At 36.4% G+C, this 23431-nt stretch overlaps 1 protein-coding gene across 2 annotated transcripts; it reads left to right on the top strand.

The window, feature by feature from the left end:
• The first annotated feature begins 328 nt into the window (after positions 1-328).
• On the top strand, positions 329-22012 carry LOC119193758 (heart- and neural crest derivatives-expressed protein 2-like). Of its 2 annotated transcripts, XM_037447412.1 has the most exons (8): positions 329-642; positions 4615-4710; positions 5842-5952; positions 6260-6346; positions 7623-7813; positions 8799-8891; positions 10944-11078; positions 20913-22012. In XM_037447412.1, the coding sequence occupies exons 2-8, from the start codon at positions 4626-4628 to the stop codon at positions 21006-21008; spliced, it is 798 nt and encodes a 265-aa protein (XP_037303309.1). In that variant the 5' UTR covers positions 329-642; positions 4615-4625; the 3' UTR covers positions 21009-22012. The 2 variants fall into 2 exon arrangements, with proteins under 2 accessions (XP_037303309.1, XP_037303311.1); XM_037447414.1 differs by lacking the exon at positions 8799-8891.
• Positions 22013-23431: the final 1419 nt, after the last annotated feature.

Raw genomic sequence — 23431 nt, 5'->3', positions numbered from 1 at the left:
GTTACTTGACGTTAGTTTTTTTAACAAAAATACCTGGTCAAGACATTCTATAGCTATAAATGAAAGTACAGAATAGAAATTTAGATCTTTTCTTAATAAATTAGCTGTTAAAAGCATATTTTATATCCTCTCATTAAAATAAATGAATGTTATGCCCTTCGTTCCCTCATTCGTTCTTAATGACTCGTTCTTAAAGTTCATTTCCCGCCTTTTTGAAATAAGATGGAGATACGACCTTTTTACAGCCAAATGCTAAGCCACTCCCATCTTCCTTCGGGAGAGGGGACATTGTTGCATTCTTTAATCTTTAGTTTGGGATAGGCGGATCTTCCCACATCTCGTCTGTGTTATTTGACATTTCGTCATAAAGCGACAGTCGTGTTGTAAAAAGTTTTTAATCATAAACAAAAACATAAAAGGTTACTTTTTCGGTAAAGGAAACAAAAATATTATTCCAATTTTATGCGTGAAAATAGTGAATATAAATATTGACGTATTTAAAATAAAATTATTTTTAAACAGTGGCCAGTAAATATTTAAAACTAATACAGGTGTTTATTGATTTTTGTGTTTATGTGGATTTTTTTCCTTAAAATTTGTGCCGATATGGTGTCTGAATGATTTCGTCTTGCATATAAAAAAGTAAGTAACCTATTTATCAATGTTAATTAAAAGCTCTTTAATTACTTAATATGAAAAAAATAATTAAATGGCTTTAACCTAATGGGAATTATTACATTAATTAAAAATGCCTATTTACTTTCGAAGAATTAGACAAAGGCACAACTAGGTCCCTCACTTGGGCGGACTCATTATTACAAATTTCTATGTTATTTTTATATTTGCAAATTGAATTATATATATCCAAAGAGTTCTAAGATTAGAAAGAGCGGACATTGGAAAGATTGGCATACAAAAATTTATATACTCATGCAATGGTTACACAATCTATTGTAAAATAGCAAAACACCAATGTAAAATACTTCATAATTTTCCATAACGTGATTTGCATATTTTTAATACGCATATTATCATATTTCCTGTAAATATGTTATTTTTGCATTAATATAAGGACATTTCAAATAAGACAGCGACTTATTACCAATTGGTAATAACTTTTGAAGTAAAACTTTGGCCCTGACGTCCAATCTATAACTAACTATATAGTTAGTTTAATGTATTTGTATATATCACATTTTTCAGTGGAAATCACTACATAGTATAAAACAAAGTCGCTTTCTCTGTCCCTATGTGTGCTTAAATCTTTAAAACTACGCAACGGATTTTGATGCGTTTTTTTTAATAGATAGAGTGATTCAAGAGGAAGGTTTGTGTATAATAACATCCATTAAATAGTGGAGAAATACTGTTATTTTGTTATGTTATACCCGTGCGAAGCCAGAGCGGGTCGCTAGTTCTCTATAATTACAACAAAATAAATAAAAGAACCATAAACTATTGTCTTCAGACACTTTTCTAACTAGAAAAAAAAAAATAATACATAATTTGCAACGGTAAAAATTAACCCAGGACTTTGTAATAGTAAGCGATATGGCGAGCCTATCATCATATTATTACCAGAAAGTTATTAATACAAATAACATTTGCAAAAACAACCATAACTTTAAATAAAAAAAGATAATTCAATCAATCCTGGTGGGATATATTATATCGGCCCGGATATCGACCGTACACAAGGTGTTTAAGCCATAGTGGCACACGTAAGTGTCACGTTTCGGGAAAATATATTATTGTAAAATATAGGTAGGTATTGTAACTTTGACTTTTTGGATGACCAACACCTCAGTTCCTCCCGTGACCACGAAGGCTGCAGTCTTCGAAACGTCGGGAGAAAATTATAATATAAAAAAAAACCGCGATTACACCCAGAAGTTGTTAATATCGTAGTCACAAATTATGCATGCAGTATACTATTTATTTTTTATAATATAAAGACGGCCCCCAAGAACAAAATTTTATCTGCAAAATGTCTAGTTGCAGTGTGAAAATATAAATATCAGTTACTCACCTCAAAGTCGTAATTAAATACATTTTTAATAACAATAATTTTTTTGATAACAATCAATAGTTTTGAAATGAGTACTTAATTGATATTTATATTTTAATTTAACTTAAAACCTTCACACTGCAACTAGACATTTTGCAGATGAGACTGTGTTCTTGGGGAGCGTCGATATATTTCAATACTAATAAGTTCTATACACAAATATCAGTTAACATCCACAAAATTCAAAATTAATAATAAAACATAGGTATTAGAAAGGCAGAGTATTTAAGTGTTTGGAATACCTATGCGTAACGTATGATTTACTTAAGTTATCCGAGTTGTATCTTGAGTTTTGCCTATCTAATAACCAAAAAATGAACTTGAAAATATTTTAAACATTCGCTACTCGTAACACTAATGTGGAGATAATTCATAGATAACGTTTCAACAAAAAATGTTCCCCACTTGAGTTCGAATAAGACTTCTGTTCAGAATTTTTTTGCTAACGTAACGTTACATTGACTTTAGCGGCGTATACTTTGATTCTTACGTGCTATTTTTGTATTATAATACTTAATTCTTTCCTAAACGAATTTCGGATTCTGTTAGTTTCGAAAATTTTGCAGCCTTCGTGGTCATGGAGAGGACTGAGGTGTTGGTTGCCCGAAAAGTTACAATATCTACCTACATTTTACAATTATACAACAAAAAATTGACGGTTCGATCTACGCAGAATGAGCTCACAGTGTCTTGAAGTCAGTCCGGTCTTTTGGGTTCCGATTTAATTAAATGTAGAACTGGACCCCAGGCTTGTGCAAGCTTTTAACCATCTCTATTGAAATTTGGATGATTTTTAATGTCAATAGCCTAGCGAATCATTCTAGGCAGGAATCAGTGTTCTTTGGCAAGGATTTTTTTTGATTTGGAAAGATAAACCGCGATAAAATAAATAAAATATTTTTTCAAAAAATGTTCTTTTACACCTAAATAGTTTTCTACACACACTGAAAAACAATAAAAGTATAAAAAAACACACATAAAGTTAACTATATTAGGCATATGACTGATTTGATGCTTTATTTTATTGAGTTTAAGGTTGGATTTATTTCTGACTAAGAAGCGACGAACTTAAAATCAGCTGACATTGCACATGAGGGCAAAACTGTATTTCAAACCCTAAATAATTATATCAGCCCTGTATTATATACTGTCCCACTGCTGCACGGGCCTCCTCTACTGAGAGGGATTAGGCCTTAGGCCACCACGCTGTAGTGTGAGTAGACTTAACACACCCTCGGAATTCTTATAGAGATCTTCAAGTATGCAGGTTTCCTCACGAAGTTTTCCTTCACCGTTAAAGCAAGCGATAATTCACAAATACACACATAATTAAAAAACAGTCAGAGGTGTACTCTTGGTATTTGAACCTGCAGACATTCGTCCCTGCAGTTCCACAACCAACTAGGCTATCGGTTAATCCCTAGTTACTAATATTTATTTGTATAAATCTTTGTAGTACGAAGCTGTGTCAAGTGTCCGGAGCGCGCACGTGGGGCACACATGCACTGTTTATGTTCCACATACTTCAGATAATAGACATCCGTGTATCTGTTTGAGTTAGCTGTCGGAGTATTGTACCTGAATTTCTTTTAGCAATAAGAAAGCTACTAGCTATCCGGTTCTTGATAAGCTTCTTCAAAGAAAGAAAATACGTTTTTGCGGTAACTCACTCTAAACATCATCGATATATACTAAGTACTAGATTTGGCGTTCCGAACATTCACTGTGTTCAACTGAATTGAACTGCAATCCATTCAAACGGATTAGTATGGTCAATATTGACAGCTTGCGGTTGTGTACGGAGTGGCGCTCATGATATAAGAACTCGAGTCTACGTGTAAATTTGGATTTGAATAAAAAATATTAGTCAAATAAGTAAAAATAGATAAATAGATTATAACAGTGACGTTTTGGTTGCTATTTTAGTTCAGATTTTGAATAAATAGTTTATATGGACGTTCGTGTCTACAGAATATACATCAATGCTGAACATCCTACTAATATTATAATAGCGAAAGTTTGTGAGGATGGGTGTATGGATGTTTGGTCCTCTTTCACGAAAAAACTACTGAACGGAGTTGGATGAAACTTTACAGTAATATTAGTTATACATCAGGATAACACATAGGCTACAATTTATAATGATTTTGTGTAATTTGTTCATAATATAACGATACATATCAAGTAAGTCGGAAAAAAAAATTGCTATCTTGGCGTACGCTGCCTAAACCGTTGGAGTTAGACAAAGACGATGTATCGTGGTATTGTTCATCTTAAATAGTTCTAAATAAAAGTCCGCGACAGCATATATCTACCTTTTATCTGGAAGCAACTATGACCAAAATAGTGAGCCATAAATATAATTAAATCGGATACTTTTTTAGCGAGATTTTTATTCCGGAAAATCCTTCACGCGGGCGAAGCCGCGAGCAAAAGCTAGTAAATTATAATGAACGTATGAACAGAAATTATAGCTAATAATGTATAACATTTTACAAATAAAACATTTCATTTCATATTATTGTTAATTGTAATTATTTTGCTAGGACCACGCCAGATGTCCAGCTACGGCAGCATGTCACCATCAGACGAGTGCTTCGAGCGATATGAGCCGCCATTCTACTGTCAGCCGTCGCACCAAGGTATATATTTACTTATAAAGATACACTAAACATATTACTGACAATAATAATCTAAATTACATTACAGTGGATCTAATGCCTAGTCAGAATCCAAATAGAAGTGTATACAACTTATTCAAATTAGGTAACACGTACAAGTTAGTTACAAAATAATAACAATAAATATAAAATATACTTGGGTGCTGTGGATAATATGTATTTTATATATAGTTTAAAACACTAACTGATGAAATATTAATTGCAACGCAGGTTTTTTTGCTTTGAATGGAGACGAGCTTGCTATTCTCCTGATGATAAGCGATACGATCCATAAACACTAGAAACACCAACACCTTGAAATACGTAATATTGTTTGGTATTCCACTGTGCTCGTCTGAGACATGAGATGTTAATTATTATGTACAGTAGTTACACTGGCTTCAATGTCCTTCAAACCAGAACATAACAGTGACTACACATTATTACTTGGCAGCAGAAAGGTGTATGAAAAATGAGTAAACACAAATAAAAACGGACGTACGCAGGGACAGTTTCATAAAAATATGACGAAGTTCCTTAAATAAAGATAAAAAAGAGGAACTGACAAGACCCTGAAAAACCATCCGTTGTTTTATTAAATATACATAAATACAACACTAAAAAAGTTCTTATCAACAAAGGAGCTTAAATATAATAGTACTGTAAATACACAAGGTTTTAAAACCCGCCATAGTGGCTCACGTAAGTGTCGCGTTCCGGGATCAGCCTGTGTATATCCAGTTCCAACAGGCATAATTGTGTCGACTGAGGGGTAATCATCTCTCATCAGTCGAAATATTGGACCCCACTCGTTACCATCAGGTGTAGTGGTGTCATTTTGCTTGTAAAAAACCCCATTCGCTATGAAAGTAAACTCGTAACACCGTGGTATCTTCGCGAAATTAGTGTGGAATGGTATTCTGTATGCCAATTTCTATTGTCTTAAACTTTTATGTGTGAACGCTCTATTCTCTGTAGTATTGAACTCATGGCCATAATTTATTAATTTAAACAAAGTCATTCATGCTAATAAAGTTTAACTTTGTTGAATTTAGCTAAATTTTGTTGCAAGGTATCTTTTACTTAATATATAAAATTGAGATTTTTTAACAGGCAGCCCAATGGATGGGGGAGTGTACTGGCCGGCCACGAACGCGGATGGTCAAGAGTTCGATTCTCAAGACGTATATCACGACAACACTCATTATATAGGACGAAATTATGGTAAGTGTTACATTTTATTGATTCTAGAATTTAGTGAATTACTTCAAGAGTTTGTTACAAAATTCTATATTTGCGTAATTCCATATACGTAAAATTTCCTAATCCATAAAGTTCCATATTCGAAAATTCCAGGTTTGCCAAATTCCATATCGGTAAAATTCCATATTCGCAAAATTCCAGGTTTGCGAAATTCCATATCGGTAAAATTCCATTTTCGCAAATTCCAAATTCGCAAACTACAACCATATGTCTGTTTAACAAACTGTTAAGTACATAGGACCGTTTTTTAATAACTTATTCATTTTAGGTTACGAAGAGATGCAAATAACGAGTAACGAGGCATTCGACGCGTATCATCATCCTTTACACCACACGTATGGGCAGAACAGTGCTGGTAAGTGTCCGTAATGTCCTTGTGGAAACATCACTATATGTAGGTTACGTGTGTGTATTTTTTCCGTGTCCCACTATAGTGTGTTTGCTAAGAGTGTGGTGTTTGTGGGGGGTGGCCGGCTAGAAGTCGGCCTCGCTATGTGTGGAAGACTGTAGTCTACTTTTGAAAATATATCGACGCTAGACTAACTGACAATTTTTTGAAAGAATTTAATTAAAAAAAAAAAAAACAAAAAAGTGCTGATTTTAAATATGTATGAAAGTTAGTGTCGCTAAAAGTCAATTAGCTTTTTTACTGTCGACATATAATTCACAGGACAATAAGTAATATAACTAGCACCGCTGGTGGTCGGATGTATTTTATATCACGTGTTAAAACCCGCCATAGTGGCCCACGTAAGTGTCGCGGTCTGGGATCAGCCTGTGTGTATTCTTACCTGCCAGCCCGAGTTGGCTTCTTTGTTCACTGTATTTTTCATTTATTTTATTTTCAATATAAATTGTCTTTGTTTATATAGCTAATTTAATTAAGTAATAATTAAATATTCTCATGTACCTTGACTTATCATAAGTGCAACTATGTTCGCCTACGTGATGAATAAAGCATTTTATTTTATTTTATTTATTCGGGTCTAACAGGCCGGCATAATTATGTCGACTGTCGTAACCCACTCCACTCTGCGCGTTACGCATTGTCAAAGTAACGTGTGGCGTAGAGAACAATTCCCTTATTCATAGACGTTTTTTGAGGTATCTCAATATTAGCCAATCACAACGGCCCTATGTCTACGCACTGCGAAGGTTGCCATGCCGTCAGTACTGAGAAACAGACTAATCACAGTTTTACCCAGTCTTTAGATAAAAAATTTCTATGAATAAGGGGGTAAGACTTCAGCATCTTTAGAACTAACTGGAAATTCATCTTTTTCTATTATTAAACTTTTATTACGTAGCAGTAAGGCCCATTTCTTGACGACGATAACTAATTGAGTATTAAGTAGAGTGTACCATACCAGACCTGTCATTTCCATTATCTCATTAGCTCTCTCAAAAGTCGGGACCAAATATAGCAATCCTCAGGATTAAATAACATAATCACACCCAGAAATAGCTAAACATAACTACACCCAGAAATTAATGACATATCCACCCAGAATTAAATAACATATCCACCCAGAATTAAATAACATAACGACCCCCAGAATTAAAAAACATAATCACACCCAGAATAAAATAAAATAACCACACCCAGAATTAACAAACATAATCACTCCCAGGACTCGACTGCGACATGCAAGCACTCCCTCTACGCTACGACCGCCCCGCGCCGCCCTCCTTCATCAGAGTAGCTAAACGAAGAACCACAGCCAACAAGAAGGAGAGAAGACGGACTCAGAGTATAAACACTGCTTTCTCAGATCTCAGAGAATGTATACCTAATGTGCCGCCGGATACGAAGTTGTCTAAGGTAAGAATAAAGTACATACTTAAACATAGTATCGCACTCTTAATAAAATAATGAACTATTTCAAAATTGTTAATTTGTGGCATTCGTCGGAAAACTAATTTTTGTTTGCTACCTTTTCTTTTGAAGTTGCTATAATTGAGCTTATTAAAGATAGGTAAACAATGAAACCTATAGCATGAAAAAAAGGGAAAAAACTAAAAGGTCGCAAACAGAAATTGGTTGTTTGACGATTCTCGCAAATTGGCAATTTTGGAATGGGTCATTATTTTATTAAGAGTGCGATATATTCTATAGACACGAACGTTCATATAAACTATTCGTTCATTAGTTCTAACACGTTCATATGAACATCAGTCGTCGACCAAACTATAAACATGCAGTGCTAAAGCGATTAAAATAGAGTGCAAGTAAAATGGCAACCAATACCGCATTGCAGTACACTTCAGTTGAAAACAATGAGTGTGCGAAACGCCAGGTCTAGTCTATACTATTATATAAAGCTGAAGAGTTTATTTGTTTGAAAGCGGTAATATCAGGAACTACTGGTTTGAACTGAAAAAATCTTTTTGTGGTGGATAGCCCTTTTTTCGTGGAAGGCTATAGGCTATATATCATCACGCTATGACCAATAGGAGCGGAGCAATAATGAAAAATGTTGCAAAAACAGGGAAAATACAGGTTTACTTATAAAAATTTGGCAAAGCTATGCTTAGTTAAAATATAAATTTACTCGATCCGCTGTAAGTCAAGCCGCCATCTTGCCTCTTAATAAGGTTTAAACTACGAACCGGTGATGTTTTGACAGCTATTTAAGCATTAAAATTAAACATTTTTCGGATTTTATCGCGGTTTTAATGTTTTAGTTTCCTCCCAACGTTTCGAAGACTACTAGCTATTTAAGCAATTCTTAACCACCTCTTGACGCTAAAACAAGTAACATTGATATATATATATATAGGTTAAAAGCATCTCACCATTTACTCAGATGGTGAGGAAACGTTCCCAGAGCATCAACACGGCGTTCTCTAAGTTACGCCAGCACATACCCCATGTGCTGCCTGACACTAAGATGACCAAGGTAACCATGCCTCACGGTTGAGACTCAAACTTTTACCCCCAATTTTTTTTTGTTCCTCTTTTTTTTTTTAATTTCGAATGTCTCTTCGGCGTGTTGGACTAAGTCAGACCCTTTCAGTAGAGGCCTGTGTAACAATGGGATAGTATATTATAGAGGCCCCTTTTCTTGCTTTTTCCTTTTTTAAATTTCGAATGTCAATTTAGCGTGTTGGACTAGGGCCTAAACCCTTTTAGTAGAGGCCTGTGTAACAATGGGACATTATATTATAGAAACCCCTATTTTGTTATTCTTTTTTAAATTTCGAATGGCTCTTTAGCGTGTTGGACTAAGGCCTAAACCCTTTCAGTAGAGGCCTGTGTAACAATGGGACAGTATATTATAGAGGCCCCTTTTTTTTATTCTTTTTTAAATTTCCAATGTCACTTTAGCGTGTTGGACTAGGGCCTAAACCCTTTCAGTAGAGGCCTGTGTAACAATGAGACAGTATATTATAGAGGCCCCTTCTTTTGTTATTCTTTTTTAAATTTCGAATGTCTCTTTAGCGTGTTGGACTAGGGCCTAAACCCTTTCAGTAGAGGCCTGTGTAACAATGAGACAGTATATTATAGAGGCCCCTTCTTTTGTTATTCTTTTTTAAATTTCGAATGTCTCTTTAGCGTGGTGGACTAGGGCCTAAACCCTTTTAGTAGAGGCCTGTGTAACAATGGGACAGTATATTATAGAGGCCCCTTTTTTTTATTCTTTTTTAAATTTCCAATGTCACTTTAGCGTGTTGGACTAGGGCCTAAACCCTTTCAGTAGAGGCCTGTGTAACAATGAGACAGTATATTATAGAGGCCCCTTCTTTTGTTATTCTTTTTTAAATTTCCAATGTCACTTTAGCGTGTTGGACTAGGGCCTAAACCCTTTCAGTAGAGGCCTGTGTAACAATGGGACAATATATTATAGAGGCTCCTTTTTTTTATTCTTTTTTAAATTTCCAATGTCACTTTAGCGTGTTGGACTAGGGCCTAAACCCTTTCAGTAAAGGCCTGTGTAACAATGAGACAGTATATTATAGAGGCCCCTTCTTTTGTTATTCTTTTTTAAATTTCGAATGTCTCTTTAGCGTGTTGGACTAGGGCCTAAACCCTTTCAGTAAAGGCCTGTGTAACAATGAGACAGTATATTATAGAGGCCCCTTCTTTTGTTATTCTTTTTTAAATTTCCAATGTCACTTTAGCGTGTTGGACTAGGGCCTAAACGCTTTCAGTAGAGGCCTGTGCAGTGGGACAGTATAATACAGGGCTGATATTATTTTAGAAGGGCACGCAAAGTGAGCCAATGCACCTGATGGTACGCAGAGTTTTAAATAGTGTCGACTGACGAGAGATGATTATTGCCATTTAGCACAATTATGCGAGCCTTACGTGGAGTGCTATAGCGGGTTTTGTGTTTGATTTTAACTGTTATTCAAAGTTTAAACTAGAGGGGGGGAGACACAAATTTCACTCCCATTTTGATTATTAAAAATACATCAATTCGAAACATTAAAAAAGTTTAAACTAGCCGTTTATGTAAAATATAATTACTTGTTTTCGTCCGAATTGTGATCGCACACAACTAAAACTCTCCATAGTGGCCCACGTACGCGTCTGAGATCAGCCTCTGATACAAACAGGCCGGCATAATTACACCAATTAGATGATAATCAATACACTATCAGGGTTGTAGCGATATGCACATTGACAATCGTTAACACTAAAATTATGTATGGGTATGAAATATCATAGCAAGAGACTTATCGATATCATTCCCATGCTTTTTTGTATTTTAATACTCAGCCAATACATGAATGTTGTCTACAAACTGACTGTTCATTACTGGTAACTGTCAAAAAGTAAAAAAAACTGTCCATCACTGGTATCTGTCAAAAAACTGTCCATCACTAGCAACTGTTAAGAATATTATTAAAACCCGTCTATAACTGATCAAAAGTTTGAGCTCTCTTCCGAGGCAATGAGATATTCCCAAAATTAAATTAATGTTTTATTCCGTTTTGTTTTTGTCCAGATCAAAACGCTTCGGTTGGCGACCTCCTACATCTCGTACTTGCTGAAGGTCCTGGAGACGGATGGAGAGCCCGCGGGAGGGTTCAGAGCCGACCTGCACCACACCCCTCCGAGGAGAAGACCCGCTGATGCTCAGGTTAGTTGGCTGTATGTTGATGTCCTTTGCCTACGATTTTTATATATTAAGACTAATTTAAATATCGCATCACAATTGGTCCATTCCATTGACGTATATTCTATAGACACGAACGTTCATATAAACTATTTGTTCAAAAGCTGATCCAAAATGGCAACCAAAACGTCACTGTTATAACCTATTTATTAATTTGAACAACAAATAAGTTTGCTTATTTGATTAAATTTTTATTCAAATTCAGGTTTACACTTAGACTCGAGTTTTTATATCATGAGCGCCACTCCGTACACAACCAGGGACTATCAATATTGACCATACTAAAGTCCGTTTGAATGGATTGCAGTTCAATTCAGTTGAAAACAGTGAATGTTCGGAACGCTAAATCTAGTACGTAGTACATATATCGATGGTCCATTCTAAGTTAGAATAGAAGCTACAAAACCACAGACAGACATACAAATCGACGGTTGCAAGGCTAATTGATTTAAGCGACATACTTTTTCGAAAAAAATTAAGTAACTAATTTAAAAAAACATAGATAAAACCAATGACGTTTATAAATACACGCGTCATACACTAACAAAATTGCACATAAAAACAGCGCAGTATTTACTATAGTCGCAGCCCTAGCGGCTCGCATTGATACGGCCCGAGCGGGCCCGAGAGAGCCCGAGTGGACCCGAGAGAGCCCGAGTGGACCCGAGAGAGCCCGAGTGGACCCGAGAGAGCCCGAGTGGACCCGAGAGAGCCCGAGTGGACCCGAGAGAGCCCGAGTGGACCCGAGCGTCCACCGCCTCGTCGCCATGACAGTCGAATAAAATGCATTTATTAGTTTAAAAATAGGTTAAATAGTGTATACTTATTACTAACGTATGAAATGAAAAGGTTTTTCATTCACAGTTGGAGTATAATTTGTACCTCGTCTAAAAACACAGGAAGGTATTTTATTTATAAAAATACAAAAGTTAGTAAGCCGACTAGCCGCGACAGTGGTTGGAGGTTGACTATAATGTCGGGCAATTACCTTGCTTTCGTCTTGCCAGTATTGCGCTCGGACAACATATCTATGTAATAAAAACATCTTAGAACAAAATGCGTTGATTTTATATATGTATGAAACTTAGTGTCGTAAAAAAAAATGTCGCTTTAGTAAATTAGCCTTTCAACCTTCGAAATACACTAATACACTTTATTAAGGTACTTATAAAACCCCTAATGATTTCTTATGTTTACGCGAATGTTAGACATTGATATAAAACTATTATTATTTGAGTGGCGATAGCCTAGTTGCTGTGGAACGGACTGCCGAGACGAATATCCGATGCGAAACGCAAACACACCTCTGACTTTTCTAAAGTTAAGTGTGTGTGAAATATCGCTTGATTGTGAAAACATTGTAAGGAAACCTGCATAGCTAAGTTCTCTATAGGAATTTTGAGGGTGTGAAGTCTACCCGCACTACAGCGTGGTGGACTAAGGCCTAATTTCTCTCAGTAGCAGAGACCCAGCAGTGGGACAGTATATAATACAGAGCTGATATTATACAAATATAAAAATGAACGCCCTTATTTATCTAAGGACGGAGTATTGCTGTGATTATAAATCTGTTTCTCAGTGCTGACGGCATGGCAGCCTTTGTAATGCGTAGACATAAGGCCGTTGTGATTGGCTAATATCGAGATACAATTTGAATCTAGTTGGCTGTCAGATAAACAAAGCTGAAAAACAGATTTGTTATCACAGCAATGCTCCGTCCTTAGATAAATAACGTCTATGAATAAGCAGGGAAATTTATAAAGTGCGTATATAACTGCACCAATTATCTATACTATTATATAAAGGTGACGAGTTTGTTTGTTTGTTTGAACGCGCTAATCTCAGGAACTACCAATTCTACAAAAATATATTATAAAACAAAGTCCCCCGCTGCATCTGTCTGCCTGAACGTGTTAAACTCAAAAACTACCCAACGTATTACGATGAAATTTGGTATGGAGACAGTTTGAGACCCTGGGAAGAATATAAGTTCCCGGGAAAACATATAGCGTGATTTTTATAACGGAAAACTTTAGCCCGAAAAACTTTATAACGCGGGCGGAGCCGCGGGCAAAAGCTGGTACTAATATAAAAATGAAATGTATAAAGTATGTATACTGCACCACACGGTGCCACTTGACTCTGATTCACTGGGGAACGCTCTTGAAATGTAGATAACGGTGTCTGTGCGTGCACTTATAGGCGCCAATACTACTGTACCGATAGTGCTACAGTTATAGCACGCCTTTTCCTCTGCAGGGGTAGGTAGAGTAACTACTTTAATTTACATTGAAGTTAGCATTAATAGTTAATAATAATATCAGCCCTGTATTATATACTGTCCCACTGATGCACGGACCTTCTCTACTGAGAGGGATTAGGCCTTAGTCCATCACGCTGTAGTGCGGGCAGACTTCACACACCTTCAAAATTCCAATAGAGAAGTTCTTAGGTATGCAGGTTTTCTCACGATGTTTTCCTTCACCGTTAAAGCAAGCGATAATTCACTAAGAATATAAACATAACTTTGGAAAAGTCAGAGGTGTGTGTCCTTGGGATTTGAACCTGCGGACATTCGTCTCGGCAGTCCGATCCACAACCAACTAGGCTATCGCTGCTTTTTAATAGTTACTATTAGATAATTTCACATTTGATATCTCGTTAATATTTAATATTAATTCCGGAACACAAGTTTTGAATTATGATTCTATTAAAAGACTAAGCAATTTTGCATACAATGTGTACCCGATTATAAAATGTTTTGTGTGTAATAAATAAATAAATTCTTACTGGTGGTAGGTCTGTCATATGTGAGAGTCCGCCTGAGTAGGTACCACCGCAATGTCGCCAAGCTGCAGTGTGTAGTCACTGTTGTTTTCCAGTTTGAAGGACATTGTAGCTAGTAACTACTGGATATAAGACTTAACATCTCACGTCTCAGACGAGCGCAGTGGAATACCAAACAATACTTTATAATTCAAGGTGTTGATGTTTCTACTGTGTATGGATCGTATCGCTTATCAGGCGAACAGCAAGCTCGTCTCTCATTCAAAGCAATAACAAAATACTATAAAATCATTTACCTTTAATATCATGTCGATAAATTTATTATATCTAGGTGAGTCGCGGTAATTTTTTTTCTGAAATAGCTATCAGACATTAAACAATATATTAGTAGTTAGTTATAAACTAAACATCAGGATCAAATTTTTGCTCCAAAAGTGATTACCGATTGGTACTAAGTCGCTGTCTTATTTGAAATGTTCGTGTTACAAGTCCTTAGATATTAATACAAAAATAATATTTACAGTAAATATGCTAATACTCACATTAAAAACTTGCAAATTATGGCATGGAAAAAAATAGTGACATATTTACAGAAATTATGATGAAATGCGTATTAAAAACGTGCAAATATGGAAGAAATGGTACTTTACATTGATATTTTGATATTTCTCGGTAGATTGAACCATCACAAGCGCAAAATATTTGTATAGCTCTTCCCAATGTCCGCTTTATATAATCTTAGAACTCTGCCACAATATAGACTTAATAAAGTTTATGAAAGGAGTTTTCATTCCCTGGGGAAAGTTCCAGAACGTTCTTTGAACGGCGGGAAACTGTTTAGCATCAATAAAAACTCGATTTACAGTGTTTCAGCATAATTATTATTAGACTAGTGAGATCTGGTCGCGTGGCGGCGGGCGGCGCGAGGCTAGAGATGTAGCGATTTGTACAATACAATTTTGTTCCAATCAGTCCTGGATTTGTAAATAGGCCCTATAGGCCGCGGCCTGTGGACGGCAGCCACTTAGTGGCGGCATATTTCAGAGGACGCTCACTCGATTTAATTATTCGTTTATTTAACTTCAGTGCCTTCCATAATACAAACAAATGGATAATTATTAAGTATTTATGGAACCCACATATAAATCTACCTTCATGGGGCAGCGGAAATAAAGTGGCCTGCACTCATAAAAAATATAAATCCGCCACTGGTTTAATACTACTGTTTACATAGAATTCCTTCTTAATTTCGGCCACGGCGGCCAATCTCAACGGAGATCAGACAGGAGACATTATAGTGCACGAGTGTGAAATACACAAACACTCTCTGTTCCTCATAGTCCGGTGAGACATGACCGGAGAGAGATCAGACCAACGGCTTTACGTGCCGAGGCACGGTATCACAGCCAACTTCCTGACTCCGAGCTGCGACTGAATAATATTTAATATGGAACAACTAAGTGACTATCATTTTGGCCCGACCCGGGATTCCAGTATTACTTTTTTTTCCTTTACCATTATTACTTAGTAATATCACTCGAACTATTATAAGTTTATTGCGAAACACAAGTTAGGTTATAATTATGTAAAGAATCTCATTTGTAGCTTTAAGTACGTATAGACGGTTCAAAGGCTCATTGTCTTAAGCGACATTGTTTTCGAAAAATTTTAATTAGTTTAAAAAAACATAGAAAAAAGTAAAAATAATAATAATAATATCAGGCCTGTATTATATACTTGCCCACTACTGAGCACGTGCCTCATCTACTACTGAGAAGGATTAGGCCTTAGTCCACCACGCTGTAGTGCGGATTGGTAGACTTCACACACCCTCGAAATTCCTATAGATAACTTCTCAGATGTGCAGATTTCCTCACGATGTTTTCCTTCACCGTTAAAGCGAACGATAAATTCACAAAGAATACACACATGATTATTTAGAAAAGTCAGAGGTGTGTGCTCTTGGGATTTGAACCTGCGGACATTCGTCTTGGTAGTCCCTTTCCACACCCAACTAGGCTATCGCCGCTTATAGAAAAAAGTGAGTGAGTGATTTAAAATATGTATGAAACTGTGTCGCAAAAATGTCGCTTAAATCAATTAGCTTACAACCGTCTATATTATGTTTGTAACCCATTGACGTATATTCTATAGACACGAACGTCCATATAAACTATTTGTTCAAAATCTGAACTAAAATGGAGACCAAAACGTCACTGTTATGACCTATTTATTCACTTGAACAACAAATAATTTTACTTATTTGAATAATATTTTTTATTGACATCCAGGTTTACACTTAGACTCGAGTTCTTATGTTATAAGCACCACTCCATACACAACCACAAGCTGTCAATATTGACAATACTAGTCAGTTTGAATGGATTGCAGTTCAATTCAGTTGAATACAGTGAATGTTCGGAACGCTAAATCTAGTACGTAGTACATATCGCACTCTTATTTAAATAATGACACATTCCAAAATTGCCAATTTGTGGAAATCGTCAAACAACCAATTTCTGTTTGCGACTTTTTAGTTTTTTCATGCTGTAGGTTTCATTTTTTACCCATCTTTAATAAGCTCAATTTTATAGCAACTTCAAAAAAACGTAGCAAACAAAAATTAGTTTTCCGACGACTGCCACAAATTAACAGTTTTGATATAGGTCATTATTTTATTAAGACTGCGATATATCGATCTTGTAACCTCTTTTGCGTGTAAAAAAATAAATATTCCCTCTCAGCCGCTCCCTCTTGTCACTCGCGGTTCGTAATTACTCAGAGCCACATGGCCCTCTGCGCCGCAGATAAACTCAATAAAATACTGATTGAATTATTTCGTGGAAACATTGCAATAGGCGTCTGGGCGGAGCCATTTCAGAGCTGGATGATGTTCGTATTTTACACCACTATGGCAAAGCAGAAAGGAAAGAATCCTTGTTAGATATTTGAACAAATATACGAATACAATTTTTTATGCGTAGTAAAGTGCCACTGGACCTGATTGTCAGTGGAGTCGGGTCCAATAAACAGTCGACTGACGAGAGATTATTATTCCTCGGCAGTCAACACAATAGGGGACCGGCCTATGCTTGATTTTGTACATTATTCTATATGTAACGGTTAATAATACGAAAAAGAAGCACTCCTGCGAAAACTGCATAAATATTGGTTAAAAAATGCGCGAGTAATTCATATTTAAAATATTGTAATGTGCAGAAGTGGGCGCGATGTGGGGATATCGCTTCATCTCTTTCTTTCGCACGCGTCGTAATTCCCGATGACGTCACATGTGGGTATTTTGTCTCTTTACTGTTTCTTTTCAATTACCCCTTCCACCGAAATTCAAAGACTTATAACTTGTTGATTGTTTACCGGATTTCAATAATTCCTTCTGTGTTATAATTTATATTATGTAAATATTTGATAATAGTAAAGAACAAAAATGAGTCCGGTTCCCAATTATGCCTGTTGGAATCGGATATGTACAGGTCGATCCCGGAATGCGACGTTACGTGGGCCATTATGCTCAAAAGCGGTATCTCAAAAAAAAAAACAAAATCTTGATATTTACGTCGTCAGATAGATTAAAGAAATACCCATCCAATGAACTTATCTAAATAACGGTATCTTGTTTAGAACTTGTTAAAAATAACTTAAAAGTGTTTCTCTATCTCAGTTTTACATACAAAACTATATTTACAAAACTTCGATTATCTCGAAATAAGGTTTCCCTGATATCGCATTTGCGCTTAGCACAGCAATATAGCACTCAGAAGTAACATAGCTTCCTATTAGTGAATTTTCAAAATCAGTTCATTATTTCCAAAGATTACCTCGTACCAACCAACAAACAAACTCAAACTGTTTCTCTTTATAATATAAGTATAGATAATTAAAAGAAAGAAACAGAAAGACTTGGTAAACGCAACGTGTGCCGAGATCCGCCGCTGGGCGTCAGAAAATTTTACAATAGGTGAGATGGCGGAAGGATTTCTACAAGAGGGCAGCGATTGGATGCATAAAGCAGCACAGGGGGCTCTGCAGCGTACCTTGGAAGAGGCCTATGTCTAGCAGTTGACTGCCTAGGTGGCGTAGTTGAAATTGTATACGGTATAAGTACGGCTACCGCGCTGAGGTCCTGGGTTCGAATCCCGGATCAAAATAATTGTGACTGGGTTTTTCCATCTTAAAAATTACTCAGTCGCAGCTCGGAGTCAGGTAGTTGGCGGTGTGATACCGTGCCTCGGAAAGCACGTAAAGCCGTTGGTCCAGCTGATCTCTCTCCGGTCATGTCGTCTCACCGGACTATGAGAAGGAACAGAGTGCTTGTGTATTGCACCCACTCTTGCAGTATAATATCTGTCTCATCTCCGTTGAGATTGGCCGCCGTGGCTGAAATTCGGCTAGGACGGATTCATTTTATTCATGTCCAGCTGTGGACTGCAACGATGATAATCTAAGTTGAAGTAAAAGATACAGTTTACCAAAAAGTCAGTAGATATTTACAACAAACAGAGGAAGTCGTAAAACTTTTATAACGTAAACACTGTTTAATTTTTTATATACAGGTACACGTGTTATGGATGTTGAGATTTTACAGCATTTTTTGAGATAAAAATAGATCCCCGCATGCTGCATTTGATAATACTGGCGATTTAAATTTGCAGAAGTCGATTTCCGCAAGCAGTTTTATATACCTAGTCTTGCCATAAATATTGTAATAAAGAAAAAAGAAAATTGTTAACTGCAAATAACATTTATTACTTTTACAGTGTGTCAGTTTAATACATAAATATAAAACAATTAAAAATATAAAAAGCTTATTCGAAGTGGTCTCCATTGGCTGCAATACAGTCCTTTAAACGATGAGGCCAGTTATCAATAGAAGCACGCACTCTTTCCATGGGAAAATTCTTCACTGCCAATCGTATAGATTGTTTTAGGGACTCCAAATTATCATGGCGTTTAGAGCAAGCTGTACTCTCTAAAACTGACCACAAATCATAATCCAGCGGATTAAGATCGGGACTAGACGACGGCCAGTCTTCAGCTCTGATGAAGTCCGAAACGTTCGATTCCAACCAAGACTGCGTGGACCGAGCTTTATGACCCGGCGCCGAGTCTTGCTGGAAGGACCATACTTGGTTATTGAACATGGTGATGTTAAGGGGCTTAACTACCTTCTCAAGAATGGTATCTTGATACACTTGTGCCGATGTTTTGATACCTTTTCACAAAAATATGGCTCAGTCACTCCTTCATAGCTAACACCCCACCAAACCATCACTGAAGTCGGATAATGTCCACGTTGCACTCTGTCGACTAATTGGGAAGCTTCCTTAGAGCTTTGAGCATAAATACGGTCATTTTGTTTGTTAAAATGTTGCTCAATTGTAAAAATTTTCTCATCCGTAAACAAAATTTTTCTGTGACCTCCCTTTGCGTACCGCTTCAGTAGTTGTTTCGATTTTACCACCCTATTCTTCTTTAAATTATCAGTTAAGAAATGGCCAGTGCGTCTCTTATAGGCTGCAAGTCCTAAGTCATCTTTTAAAATACGCGACATGGTTCTAGGTGCTATCTTCATTTCCCGAGATAAAATCTTTTGCTTTCGGACAGGATTTCTTCGAATTCTTTCCCTTACTGCTTTGACCACCTTTTTCGTACGAACACTACGTGGACGGCCAGATCTTTTCTGTCACAAACAGAGGAGGTCTCATTGTACCTATTAATAGCCCGGTACACAAACATTTTACTAATACCAAGTGTATGGAGAGTTTTAAAAATTGCATTTGGCTCCATACCTACTTTGTGTAATGCTATCACAGCGATTCGGTTCTCTTTATCACCCCACACCATTTTAATATCGCAAAATATTTTACAATGTATTGGCGCCAAAATGAGAAAACACAATGAACAATCGTATAAAAATGACAGATTCGAAATTCAAATGTAATATTTTTTTATAATTAAGTGTAACAGTATTTATGGCCAGACTAAGTATACGTCAACCCAGAATGTGTATTTATATTCCGGGTGTCATTCAAATCTATTTATTATATAAAACAATAATAATATCAGCCCTGTATTATATACTGTCCCACTGCTGCACGGGCCTCTTCTACTGAGAGGGATTAGGCCTTAGTCCACCACGCCGTAGTGCGGGTAGACTTCACACACCTTCGAAATTCCTATAGAGAACTTCTCCGGCGTGCAGTTTCTTCACGGTGTTTTCCTTCCCCGTTCAAGCAGGCGATAATTCACAAAGAATACACACATAATTTTAGAAAAGTCAGAGGTGTGTGCTCTTGGGTTTTGAACGTGCGGACATTCGTCTCGGCAGTCCGTTCCACAACCAACTAGGCTATCGCCGATATATTTTTTTTATTTTTTTATTGCTTTGAAGGACGACACTAGTTTTTGTCCTTTGATGAGAATGCCCGTGGTTGCAAAAATACGGATATACCCCATAGACGAAATAAGGTTCCTTTCCTTACTCATTTCTTACCATTTATTTGGAAGATTGGAGTATGACATTTGTATTTATTCGAGTTTTTTTTTCTTGCTTTAAATGAAGCAACGAGCTTGACGTTCACCTGATGGTAAGCGATACGATCCATAAGCAGAAACACCATCCAACACTTTAAATTACAAAGTGTTTGTTATTCCACTGCGCTCGCCATTCATTTTTAGTTTTATTATGTCCAGTAGTAACACTGGCTACAATGTTCTTCAAACCTACAACAGTGACTTCACTCTGCTTGACAGAAATAGACATTGCGGTGGTACCTACGCAGGCCGGCTCTCATATGAGAGACCTATCACCAGTAAAAATTACGAACTACGGTACGCTCGTCTCATCAGTAAAGGCATTAAAAAAATGTCCATCGAGCCGGGGCTTGGCCTCGAGAATCTTTGCCTGGTTTGCGAACGTTAACAAGTCTCTCCAGCGCGTAAATATTATAGAAATATGTATTAAAAATAGTAACCAATACCTTTTGTCCACAGCAAAGTTCAGCAGAGAAACGGGGGAAAGGAAGAACCGGCTGGCCGCAACATGTTTGGGCATTAGAACTGAAGACCGAGCAAAACCTTCAAACATAACCTCACAGTGATTTGAAAACATTCAGGCCCTTTTTCTCTATGACAATCGTAAGAGTCGCGTCAGGTTATATTTGTGAAAACTTACAATATTTATTGAAATTATACTCAATGCGATATAACTCAATAAAATAATGAACTATTTCAAAATTATTAATTTGTGGCAGACGTCGGAAAACTAATTTTTGTTTGCTATCTTTTATTTTGAAGTTGTTATAAATTGAGCTTATTAAAGATAGGTAAATGAAACCTATAATATGAAAAAAAAGGGAAAAAACTAAAAATTCGCAAACAGGAATTGGTTGTTTTTTTCCCACAAATTGGCAGTTTTGGAATGGGTCATTATTTTATTAAGAGTGCGAATTAATATCCACGGTTGAAGGATAATTGACTTAGCGACTTTTTTTTCGAAAAATTTCATTTAGCTTAAAAAAACAGAAAAAGAGCTGATTTATTTATGTATGAAAGTTAGTTTCGCAAAAAAATTTCGCTTAAATCAATTAGCTTACAACCGACGATAGCTTTGCGTGAAATAATGTTTCTGGGATAAATAATACTCTAAAAGACAATTACGCCTGTTGGATATACACAGGCTGATCCCGGAACGCGATAAATACTGACAAAATAACGCGTGGCATAGAGAATCAAGGCCCAAGTAGTCAATTGCATTCAATAGTCAGTGTAGAAATATACAGGGTCATTTTGACGTTGTGTTACTAAATGAAACCACATACGATTCACCCTCGCTGACATTGTGCCAAAAATAATACATTAATAACTAATATTTGACGAAAAATCAAGGTTTTAGTGTTTTGATTTTTTCGTCATTTTGTAGTTTAATGCTAATATGGCGTTTGCGTGTATTTCTGACTGAAAGTATGATGTCGCTGCGACGAATTCTCTTAAAGTAGAAGTAGTGGCATTAGGGCGCGTAAAATTAAAATTACTTTTTATTAATATTAAGCGGCGATAGCCTAGTTGGATGTGGAACGGTCTGCCAAGACGAATGTCCGCAGGTTCAAATCCCAAGGGCACACACCTCTGACTTTTCTAAAAAATCACGTGTGTATTCTTTGTGAATTTATCGTTCGCTTTAACGGTGAAGGAAAACATCGTGAGGAAACCTGCACATCTGAGAAGTTCTCTATAGTAATTTCGAAGGTGTGTGAAGTCTACCAATCCGCACTACAGCGTGGTGGACTAAGGCCTAATCCCTTAGTAGTAGAGGAGGCCCGTGCTCAGCAGTGGGCAAGTATATAATACAGGGCTGATATTATTATTATATTAATATTTATTTTGTTCGAAACTTACTTTTTTATTTACATCTACGGTTCGAGTAACTTATTGTAGTGTTATTTCCAAGTAGATAAGTATGTGGTTTCATTTAGTAACGCGATGCCAAAATGACTCTGTATACATTGTTTAAGGAGTCAGTCGTTTTTGTTTCTGCAAACTACTGCCGTGTAGTAAAGAGATAAGTATAAAGCAGGCACTGTGTGTGTGTCTAATGTGGTTGATTGGGTGTGTTAGGTAATACCGGATTAACGGGTAATTCCATTGTTTCAAGGTTACTGCTAAATGCGAGAATATTTCTAAATACAGAAAATATAGTTTGAAGTATACAATAAATAATATAATATTATATACTGACCTACTGCGGGGGTTTCCTCTATTACGGAGAGATTAGGCCTTAGTCCACCACGCTGTAGTGCGGGCAGACTTCACATACCCTCAAAATTCTTATAGAATACTTATCAGATTTTGCAGGTTTCCTTACGATGTTTTCTCCGTCGTTAAGCAAGCGATAATTCAAAGAATATTCATAAATTTAGAAAAGTCAAAGGCCTGCTTGGGTTTTAAATCTGCGGACATTTGTCTCGGCAGCCCGTTTCACTTCTTACTGTATCTTTTCCTGAAGTATTATTTTGCTATTATACACCATAGTTGTTTACTATAGTTAATGTTAGTAACAGTTTAGCTGTAATCTTGAGATAACGTAATTACCCCTTTATCCGGTATTACCCAACGCAGATTACATTTTGTGAAAATATTCAATACATTCTCTAAGTATGTATGGAATAACCGTTGTATGGATTATTTGAAGTAACTATTATTAAATAACGATTTTCGATAGTTTAGTATTAAATGTTAATTATTTTATATTCGTTTTAGACTGTAAAATATTGTATTTAATGTTTAAACGTAGCCTGAAATTGCCAAAGAAATAAATATTATGTTATTTAAGTATTCTTGTGTTTTTTTTTCCAATTTTGAAAAAAGTATTTGTAACACCGAATTTTGTTGGGTAAGGCCGTTCAAGTATTACGTAACGCAATTTGGGGGGGAGGGGGGATCTTGAAAAACGTTACGATGCGTAACAGGCGCGGGAGGGGTTCGTACAAAGCGTTATGTAACATTGGATATTA

The sequence above is a fragment of the Manduca sexta genome, chromosome 1 (genome assembly GCF_014839805.1).
Source record: "Manduca sexta isolate Smith_Timp_Sample1 chromosome 1, JHU_Msex_v1.0, whole genome shotgun sequence".
In the NCBI taxonomy this organism is placed as follows: Eukaryota; Metazoa; Arthropoda; class Insecta; order Lepidoptera; family Sphingidae; genus Manduca; species Manduca sexta.
Note: the sequence above shows the minus strand (reverse complement) of the source record. Positions and strands in the feature narration are given on the sequence as shown.